This window comes from Rana temporaria, chromosome 4 (genome assembly GCF_905171775.1).
Source record: "Rana temporaria chromosome 4, aRanTem1.1, whole genome shotgun sequence".
Taxonomy (NCBI): domain Eukaryota; kingdom Metazoa; phylum Chordata; class Amphibia; order Anura; family Ranidae; genus Rana; species Rana temporaria.
This window is the reverse complement of record NC_053492.1, coordinates 477,773,759-477,784,250: the sequence shown is the minus strand read 5'-3', so window position 1 is coordinate 477,784,250 and position 10,492 is coordinate 477,773,759. Positions and strand designations below refer to the sequence as shown.

The 10,492-nt window shown below is 52.7% G+C and overlaps 1 protein-coding gene across 1 annotated transcript; it reads right to left on the bottom strand.

Annotated features, from left to right (window-relative positions):
• Window positions 1-3,661: 3,661 nt before the first annotated feature.
• LOC120938129 lies at window positions 3,662-9,032 on the bottom strand. The gene is made up of 2 exons (XM_040351845.1): window positions 8,542-9,032; window positions 3,662-4,864 (listed from the first exon to the last, which is right to left on the bottom strand). The coding sequence occupies exons 1-2, from the start codon at window positions 8,888-8,890 to the stop codon at window positions 4,269-4,271; spliced, it is 945 nt and encodes a 314-aa protein (XP_040207779.1). The 5' UTR covers window positions 8,891-9,032; the 3' UTR covers window positions 3,662-4,268.
• Between the last annotated feature and the right edge of the window lie 1,460 nt (window positions 9,033-10,492).

The following is a 10,492-nucleotide window of genomic DNA, read 5'->3' as shown; positions in this document are numbered from 1 at the left end:
CATAGAGCACAAGGAGAAGAAAACTGTACAAACTAGAAGGCTGCTGCTCTCATGTCAGGGCAACTTTCAGTGAGCGCTTCACCGGAGTGGTAATTTTTGCAATCCTCCACCTCACTCATTACTTTCTGCTCTCCAGCTACATTGGTCAGGGGCCGGGGGAGGGGGGAAGGCTCAGAGAGGTCATACTGTTAGGTCCCATGGCTTAATGAGAATTGTAAGGAGAGCGCCTGTGTACTGCTCTGCCTGTGCGCGGCTCACCAGACTACTTTTCCCGAGCATGCACCTTTCCTCTTCGGCCGCCAATCTCATCGGGACTCTAAGTGTAGGCACAGATTGGAGGGAGATTGGTCATGCAGCCCTGTCATCACTCGCCCCCAGCTTAAATCCACTCGCCAAATGCTAGTAGGCGAGTGGAAATTTTGAGGGCTGTATATATATATATATATATATATATATATATATATATATATATATATATATATATATATAAAGGGGGGTAGCCATCCGGGGCCCTGGGGACCTCTGGGCCTTTTAATAAAAAGAAAAAATAAACCTCTGGGCCCTTTAATAATAAAAAAAAAAAACATTTATAAAAAATACATAAAAAAAGGGAGGTTGCCATCTGGGCCCCTGGGAACCTCTGGGCCTTTTAATAAAAAAATAAATAAAATAAACAAAAATAAAAAAATAAACATTTATAAAAAAAAAAAAAGGGGGGGGGGTTGCCACATGGGGCCCTGGGGACCTCTGAGCCCTTTAATAAAAATATATATATATTTATAAAAAAAAAATGTAATTTTTTTTATAAAAAAATAAAAAAGGTGGGTTGCCATTCGGGGGCCCTGGAGACCCCTGGGCCCTTTAATAATAATAATAATAATAATAATATTATATATATATATATATATATATATATATATATAAAAATAAAAAATATATAAAAAAAACATTGTTTTACAAAAAATAAATAAAAAAAAGGGGGGTTGCCATCCGGGGCCCTGGAGACCCCTGGGCCCTTTAATAATAATAATAAAAAATATATATATATATATATATATATATATATATATATATATATATATATATATATATATTATATATATAAAAATAAAAAATATATAAAAAAAACATTTTTACAAAAAATAAATAAAAAAAAGGGGGGTTGCCGTCCGGGGCCCTGGGGGCCTCCGGACCCCTAAAAAAAAAAAAAAAAAAAAAAAAAAAAAAATTTTTTTTTTTTTTTTAAAGGGGGCCCCCTATTGGGTGGGGCCCCTGGGCTTGAGCCCAGTCAAGCCCAATGGTAAGTCCGGCCCTGGCCATAACACATGTGCTGCCTGCAGAGACAGTGCCAGCCAGTGTTGCCAACCATCCGTATTTTTACGAACAGTTCGTAAAAACAGGCACTTTTTTTCCGCGTTCGTAAATGTCCGTGGTTACGGGAATGTGCCAGTAAAAATAGCCGAGATCAGTTCGGCTTGGAACTGCGCATGGAGATTGGAGGCAGGGGGAGATGGTGGTTGCGGTGGCACCGTAGAGGGGGATGGAGGCAGGGGGTGTTAGAGGCAGGGGGTGATTGGAGGCAGGGGGAGATTGAAGGCAGGGGGTGTTAGTGGCAGGGGGTGTTGTGGCACCGCAGAGGGGGATGGTGGCATCGCAGAGGGTGGGGATGGAGATAGTGGTTGTTGGTGGCACCGCAGAGGGGGGTGGAGGCAGGGGACGATGGAGGCAGGGGGTGTTTGGAGGCAGGAGGCCTGGGGGAGATTGGAGGCAGGGGGTGTTGGTGGCAGAGGGGGATGGAGGCAGGGGGTGACTATATAATTTGCCCTCATTATATCGAAAATAACAAAAATATGTTTTTTTACCTTAATATCTCCCTTCACATTGCTATTTGCCCGGCATACTTGTTTGCAGCCTAAATACTGAAATTTGCACCTAAAATTTTAATTTAGTAACTTTTGTGAAATGCCGGGAAAAACGTGGCTGCGCCAGTGAATTTCGGGTGTCGTGCCATTAAATTTCAATCTGGTAGGTTGGCAACACTGGTGCCACCCATGCTGCCAATGGCATTATGGTGGCACTGTCTGCAGCACAATATGGCATTGGTGGCATGGGTGGAACCCCCTGTGGTTACTTTGCAGCATAAGTCATTCAACACAAGGTCTGGGAGACAGCAAGGTCTACGACTACTACTACAGCAATACTCTACTTCATGACGGAGCTGGTGGATGTTGGAGATCTCCCCCTCCTCCACCTTCCGTTTGAGGATCCCCCACAGATGATCAATAGGGTTTAGGTCTGGAGACACGCTTGGCCCGTCCATCACCTTTACCCTCAGCTTCTTGAGAAAGGCAGTGGTGGAGGTGTGTTTGGGGTCATTATCATGTTGGAATACTGCCCTGCGGTCCAGTCTCTGAAGGGGGGGGATCATGCTCTGCTTCAGTAGGTCACAGTACATGTTGGCATTCATGGTTCCCTCAATGAACTGTAGCGCCCCCTCCAGGTGCATACACTTCTGGTTGAGAACATTCTACAGTGGTGACCTTAATTTTTTAAAGGCAAAGTGTTTGCAGATTGGTGATGATATTGTGTGTTCCTGACAGGTTATGTGCCCTCAGGTAGATAATCTTGTGACCCTTCCAAGTTATTTGGCATGTGAAATGTGTTAGACAAGGAGAGGAATAACATTGTGAAGTGTCAGGTGATACAATGTGACAAGTAACTTGCCCTCTGTAGACCGTATGAGCGAATGTCAAGGGCAGCACCATCCGTATTAACCCCTTCCGGACCGCCGCACGCCGATATACGTCGGCACTTCGAAGAGGGATATCTCTGGTATGGCAGCAGCTAACTACCATAACCCCGGTATCGTCTTCTTTAGCGGGCGGTCCGGTTTCCGATAATGGTGGTCTCGATCTCGATGCAAGGTCACCGTTATCAGGGGCAGAAGATGGACCCCTCCCGCCGCTCTCCCGTGCCCTCTGCCGCGTACTGGAGCCGTCGGTAGCGGCGGAGGCGATCGGGTCCTATCCGTGGCTGGTTATGAGGACGAGTGAGGGGAAGATGCCCCCCCCCCACACCCCTCTCCATACCATGACATGTTAAGGGCCGACTTAGGATTCTGACCACCCACCTTTTACCTGCTACCCACTTTACCCCCTTTACCAAAATTAACGACTGACACCGGTGTGGAGTAAAGTTGGCCTTACGGCCGATTTTATTTAACAAAACTAATATTAACATAAATAACCATTTTCTATAAACAACGTATTTCACAACTTTTAAACCATCTGGTGGTCTAAAGACCACAACTTCAACTGGCCACTGGGACAATAACTGTTTTTTAACTTCGGCCTCAGTCGCAAACCCCAGACTCGGAGGCAGTACCCCTGTCCACAGTGACCTACACATGAACTCCTTCCTGGTCAACCTTGTTGACCGAAAGGTACCCGTATCCCCATATACCTATGGGTACAACCGTTTGCAAGCAAACGTCCTGCCTTTACCCTCTCCAGAAACCCCAAACACCGCCTTCCCCTTACTACCCGCCTATCACATGGGAGGGTGGGTGGGACGTTGTTCCGATGAGCTAAGATGGAGGAGTGACGCTACGTCACTTCCTCCCTGCAGTACAGAGCCAGCCAGCCCCTCCTTCCTCCCCCAGCCTGCTCCACTCTCTTAAAGCAGCGCTGCACTTATTCCCCCACGGACCCTCCTATCTTAAAACGGCCACAGCCACTGTCTGTCCTGCGGTCCCCCCCTGTCATGCCGTCCCTCCTCCTACCGCTGCACTCCCGGCTCTGGGACTCTCTTGACATGTTAAGGGCCGACTTAGGATTCTGACCACCCACCTTTTACCTGCTACCCACTTTACCCCCTTTACCAAAATTAACGACTGACACCGGTGTGGAGTAAAGTTGGCCTTACGGCCGATTTTATTTAACAAAACTAATATTAACATAAATAACCATTTTCTATAAACAACGTATTTCACAACTTTTAAACCATCTGGTGGTCTAAAGACCACAACTTCAACTGGCCACTGGGACAATAACTGTTTTTTAACTTCGGCCTCAGTCGCAAACCCCAGACTCGGAGGCAGTACCCCTGTCCACAGTGACCTACACATGAACTCCTTCCTGGTCAACCTTGTTGACCGAAAGGTACCCGTATCCCCATATACCTATGGGTACAACCGTTTGCAAGCAAACGTCCTGCCTTTACCCTCTCCAGAAACCCCAAACACCGCCACCGCACGCAAGGGCAAAACCTTACCCATGCGTGCACCTCCACACCGAAAGGGCCCTGCGTACTCCTTCCTCCAGACCCAAGGCCCACAAATCAATGCCTATCGGATTGAGGTGGACCCCATCACTCCTCAGAAAACGCCAAGTCTCCTCTTCCAACTCCCTATGTCTCACGACCAATCCCCCATTCCTGACCACGAAACGCCCCACCTCCTTGTTCACTTTCACCCGGGCCTTGTTAACTTTGTCCACTGACCACGCCCACCGCCAATTTGACCTACCCACCATCTCCGACCAAATTATCACCATGCCGGGAAACAAAGAGCGCAATCTCAAGAAATCACACTTTATGTCCCTAATAAGTTGATGCATGGACCTGGCCCCCATATCATTACCCCCAACATGTAGCAGCAGAATGTCGGGGGCCCTGTCCAAACGGGTGAATTTTAGCACCTCCGGCAAAACCCTGCCCCACATCATTCCCGGAAACCCAATCCACCGAACCTTTGCGTCCTGAGTGTGAATCCCCAGCTGTCTACCCGTAGGCCTCACCTCGGCCCGCCTGGCCCCCCAAGACACATAAGAATGCCCAAAGATCCAGACCAGACAGGGCTCACCATCTGAAAAACAAGAACACAAACAACCCCCATAAAATTTGCTCACCTACACCCCAATGCCCAACCTCCACCAATGTCCCTATGTCCACCCCCTTACTCATGCAACAACTGCGGGCGAACATAAATCCTAAACCTGTCCGAATCCCACCGTCCGATCCGTTTTACCGCGGCCGCATCCAATCCCGCCCTCGCTGCTTCCGTGGCGGCCCCTATGCGAAATGAATGCGTAGCATACTCCCTGGGATTATACCCCGCCGCCACCACGCACTTCCTGAATACCGCCAAAAACTGAAAGCGGGATAGCGCAGACCCATCCTGATGTACCAAAAAGGAACCCCTTAGTCCAGGACGCACGGAACAAAAGTGTTCCACCGCCCGTACAGGACAAATTGTCGCGTCCGGAACGCGAAACAGCGATAGGCGCATACCCTTACCTTCCTGATCCGTTTTCGACCTGCGTACCCAAACCCCCACCTCGTCTCCCCACAACTCCACATCTCCTTCCAAGAGGCCCCCATGGGCCGTCCTGGACGCACTGACCAACTCCCCGATACGCAAAGCCCCGAAAAAGGCAAGCGCAAACGCTGCCTGGAAAAGTGCAATCTCGTAAGCCGAGTTGCACACCGACTGTAAGTGGCGAAACAAACTTTGCAACATCAAAAATGAAACTGGGCGACGGCCGTCCGGCGTCCGACGCCCTTTTCTGTACCCCTTAACTGACTGCTTCACCCAAAAGTCTTTGGTGAAATCCCTGCCGCCATGCCATTTGAAAAGAAAAGCTAAACCGGCCAAGAGCCGATCAATTGCTGACGCCGATACCCCCTCCTCCATCTTCAGATTAAGAAAGTGTAGCAACGCCAAGCCAGCTTCCTGACCCGCCGGTGGAATTCCCAAACCATCCGTGAAAGCCTGCCATTCCCGCCATACCTTGGAGTAGGCATTCCATGTAGCCCCACTCACCGACCGCCGAATCCACTTTGCCGCTTGCTCAAAGCAATGTCCCACATCCATACGGGGCAGGGGACTCCGTGCTGCTCCGCCGCTGGTGCCAACTCCCGGAATTTGTCCCACTGGAATCGAGACAAAGCGTCAGCTAAAGTATTCTCCACCCCAGGCAGGTGCACCGCATAAACAAACACGTTCAAGGACATGCAACGTAAAACCAAATGCCGAAGCAACCGCACCACCGGCTGCGAAGCAGCCGACACTCGGTTCACCACTTGAACGACGCCTAAATTGTCGCAGTTAAAGCGAACTTTCAAGTTCCGAAACGACTCGCCCCACAACTCCAACGCCACCACAATCGGGAATAACTCGAGGAGTGCCAAGTTCTTCAAGAAACCCGCCTCCTCCCATGACTTCGGCCATTCGCCCACACTCCACTTACCCTGACAAAAGGCCCCGTAGCCCGTGGAGCCGGCGGCGTCCGTAAACAATTCCAGGTCAAAATTGCTAACGGGCCCCGACATCCACAATGCCCGTCCATTAAAGGACCCTAAGAATTCGTGCCACATCTCCAAATCCTCCCTGTGTTCCCCCGTCAAAGTCACAAAATGAGTCGGTGCCCTCACCCCAGCAGTCGCTGCGGACAGCCTGCGGCAAAAGACCCTGCCCATGGGAATTATCCTGCATGCGAAGTTCAACTTCCCCAGCAGGGACTGCAATTTTCGCAGCTGAATCTTCCGCATACCAATAGTTCCCCGCAATTCTTCCCTAAGCGCCTCCAACTTATCGACGGGTAACCTGCACTCCATCCTCACTGAGTCCAGCACAATGCCCAAAAAGACGATGGACGACGTGGGGCCTTCCGTTTTTTCGGGTGCCAACGGGACCCCAAAACGCTCCGCCACGTACTGCAACGTCCCCAACAGGACCGAACACACGTTCGACTCCGGGGGGCCCACACACAGGAAGTCATCTAGGTAGTGGACCACCGAGCTGAGCCCTGACGAATCCCGCACCACCCATTCCAAAAAGGAACTGAAGGTTTCGAACAAGGCACAAGAGATGGAGCAACCCATGGGCAAACAGCGATCCACATAGTATGCTCCATCCCAAGCGCAACCCAAAAAACGAAAGCTCTCCGGGTGAACCGGAAGCAACCGAAACGCCGATTCCACGTCAGCCTTTGCCATGAGAGCACCCTGTCCACATTTTCGCACCCACGACACAGCCGCGTCAAAAGAAGTGTATGACACGGAACATGCCTCCGGCGCAATCGCTTCATTCACCGAACCACCCTTCGGGAAGGAAAGGTGATGGATCAAGCGGAACTTAAGCGGCTCCTTCTTCGGGACTACCCCCAAAGGAGAAACCACCAAGTCCTTAAGCGGAATCACCGGGAAAGGCCCGGCCATCCGCCCCAATTGCACCTCCTTAGCCAGCTTTTCAGCCACCACCGAGGGGTGCAAGAAGGCGGACCTCAAATTCTTTGCCTCAGGGGGGACCACCGAAAGGGAACACGGAATTCTGAAGCCGTCAGTAAAACCGTCCTCCAACAACCTGGCGGCTCGTCTGTCAGGGTACCTATTGAGAAAGGGGCGCATCCTTTCCACCCGGACCGGAGTCAACCCCCTTTCCCGCAGAATCACCGGGACGCCCCTTTCCGCGCTTAAAGCATTTGGACAGGGAATGGGAGCCCCCGCACCCTGAACAAGTGTGCTTGAAACGGCAGTTCGCGCCGTACTTGCACGTACTGTCATTAAATTGCCAGCAATAGCCCCATCGTTTTTCGGTCGGCTGTCCTGAGGCCGAGGCACCTCCGACCCCCCCCTGAAAAAACTGACCCGGCACCCTCGCCGCCGTCATAATCTTCATCCACAGCGCTATGTCTTTGTGGTCCCAGCGCAGCGACGATCTCACGGCCATCCTCTGCCTGAACTGCTCATCGTACCGGAGCCACGCCGTGCCCCCATACGTCCGCTGAGCCTCGCAAATCGACTCCTGGTAGATAAACAAACCCGAACAGTGCTCCGGGTGTTTTTCCCCAATCACGCACGCCATAATCGAAAAGGCCTGCAGCCAATTGTTAAACGTGCGAGGAATCAAGCGATAACGCCGCTTTTCCTCATCCTCCTTCTTACTCTCCTCCGGCTTCAATCTATCCAGATTGAATTTCTCCAGGGGCAGCAACGTGAAGATCTCCACGTACTCCCCCTTCCAGATCTTCTCCTTCACCTCTGCCTTGAGATGCATTCCCAGAGGGGCTTCAAAGCAAAAATACATTTCGCTTTTTGCCGCATCCGCCAACCTAACCGCATCCTTCTTCTTGTCCCCTGCCTCAGCTACCCCTTCGCCCGTAGCACCACCCGCCGGCGTATCTCCCGCCGGGGGCACCGTGCTTGGGGACGCTGCCACCGGTGCAGGAGCCACCGGAGCAGCAGCCGCCGCGGGCACCACCGGTGCAGTCACCGCAGGCACCATAGGTGCCGCCGCCGGCTCCACCCTCGACCCCCAAGCCCCCGCCGGTGATCGAACCCCCCCGCTGTCGGGCCCAAAACGCTGCACCAAATTTAACAGACCATACCACAAGTCCTGACTCTGATCCCCCGCCCCTTGCCCCGCCAAGGCCCCCTCGCCTGCCGTATGTGTCTGCACTAAGTTAGCACCCACCCCCTGCCGGCCTTGACCTAACAAATCGTGTAAGAGTGCACAAATAGTAGTAGATGTAGTCGACTTACCGGGCTGCCGAGGACTGGGTCCCCGAGCCGCTGCACCGCCATCCACCGCTGACAGATGTCCCGAGTCCTCTCCGCTTTCCGACCCGGACAGCTCCCCCTCCGACCTGACCGCGCTCCGTGCAGGCGAGGCGTCCTCTGATCTCGTTCCCGACTCCCGTGACCTGGATGCGGAGGGCCCCGGCTGCTGCTCGCTCCTTCCTCCACGACCCAAACCGGACCCGCTAGCAACTGCCACCGACGGACTCCTGGCCCTTGCCCGGGGGCCAGACTCGCTCACTCCACCGCCGACATCCCCCACCGACCTTCCTGCTGCGCCGCTTCCGGATGAGTTGGGACCCCTGGCCGCCATCACTGATTGGCCTCCGGCCCGTTGACAAGGTCTTCCCCGCCGGGCCGCGGAACTGCCCTGGACCCCTCTGGCAGCCCCGACCGCGTCGTCCTGGCACCTCCTCCGCGCAGGTGGGGAGGATCCCGCAGACCTGCTCGCTGTCCCCGCCGCCGCACTCCGTCCACGCCGCGGATTCCTCCCGGCCCCCCCCCCCCACAGACTCAGGTGGAGAGCGCTGTGAAGAAGAGGCCTGAGGGCCCCCATCGGGTCTCCGATCGTGCCTCCCAGCCCCCGGTGAGTTGTCTGGGCTGTACCGCTCCGGAGGCCTAGACCTCCGAGCGCGTGCTGCTGCCGCCCCCCCCCCGCCGGGCGCCGCCGCCGCCGAGCCATCCAGTGCTGCTGCCATCTGTGCTCTCACCCACTCTGTACCCTGGGCGGACACCGCCGCCCGCAATTGCGCTAAAAAGTCTGCCCCGGCCGCCATGATGCAGAGCCGAGCAGACACGCACGTTGTTCCGATGAGCTAAGATGGAGGAGTGACGCTACGTCACTTCCTCCCTGCAGTACAGAGCCAGCCAGCCCCTCCTTCCTCCCCCAGCCTGCTCCACTCTCTTAAAGCAGCGCTGCACTTATTCCCCCACGGACCCTCCTATCTTAAAACGGCCACAGCCACTGTCTGTCCTGCGGTCCCCCCCTGTCATGCCGTCCCTCCTCCTACCGCTGCACTCCCGGCTCTGGGACTCTCTGGACGGAAGCGACATCAAAACCTCACTTCCACCCATAGCTCTTAACCACTTGCCGACCGCCGCATGTATATGTACGTCCACAGAATGGCACGGACAGGCACATTGGCGTACATGTACGTCCCTGCCTAGACGTGGGTCGGGGGTCCGATCGGGACCCCCCGCTACATGCGGCGGTTGGATACCCGCGGGGAGCGATCCGGGACGAGGGCGCGGCTATTCGTTTATAGCCGCCCCCTCGCGATCGCTCCCCGGAGCTGAAGAACGGGGAGATCCGTATGTAAACACAGCTTCCCCGTGCTTCACTGTGGCGGCGCATCGATCGAGTGATCCCTTTTATTAGGGAGACTCGATCGATGACATCAGACCTACAGCCACACCCCCCTACAGTTGTAAACACACACTAGGTGAAACATAACCCCTTCAGCGCCCCCTGTGGTTAACTCCCAAACTGCAACTGTCATTTTCACAATAAACAATGCAATTTAAATGCATTTTTTGCTGTGAAAATGACAATGGTCCCAAAAATGTGTCAAAATTGTCCGAAGTGTCCGCCATAATGTCGCAGTCACGAAAAAAATCGCTGATCGCCGCCATTAGTAGTAAAAAAATTAAAATAATAAAACTATCCCCTATTTTGTAAATGCTATAAATTTTGCGCAAACCAATCGATAAACGCTTATTGCGATTTTTTTTACCAAAAATAGGTAGAATACGTATCGGCCTAAACTGAGGGAAAAAAAACGTTTTATATATATTTTTGGGGGATATTTATTATAGAAAAAAGTCAAAAATATTGCATTTTTTTCAAAATTGTCGCTCTATTTTTGTTTATAGCGCAAAAAATATAAACCGCAGAGGTGATCAAATACCACCAAAA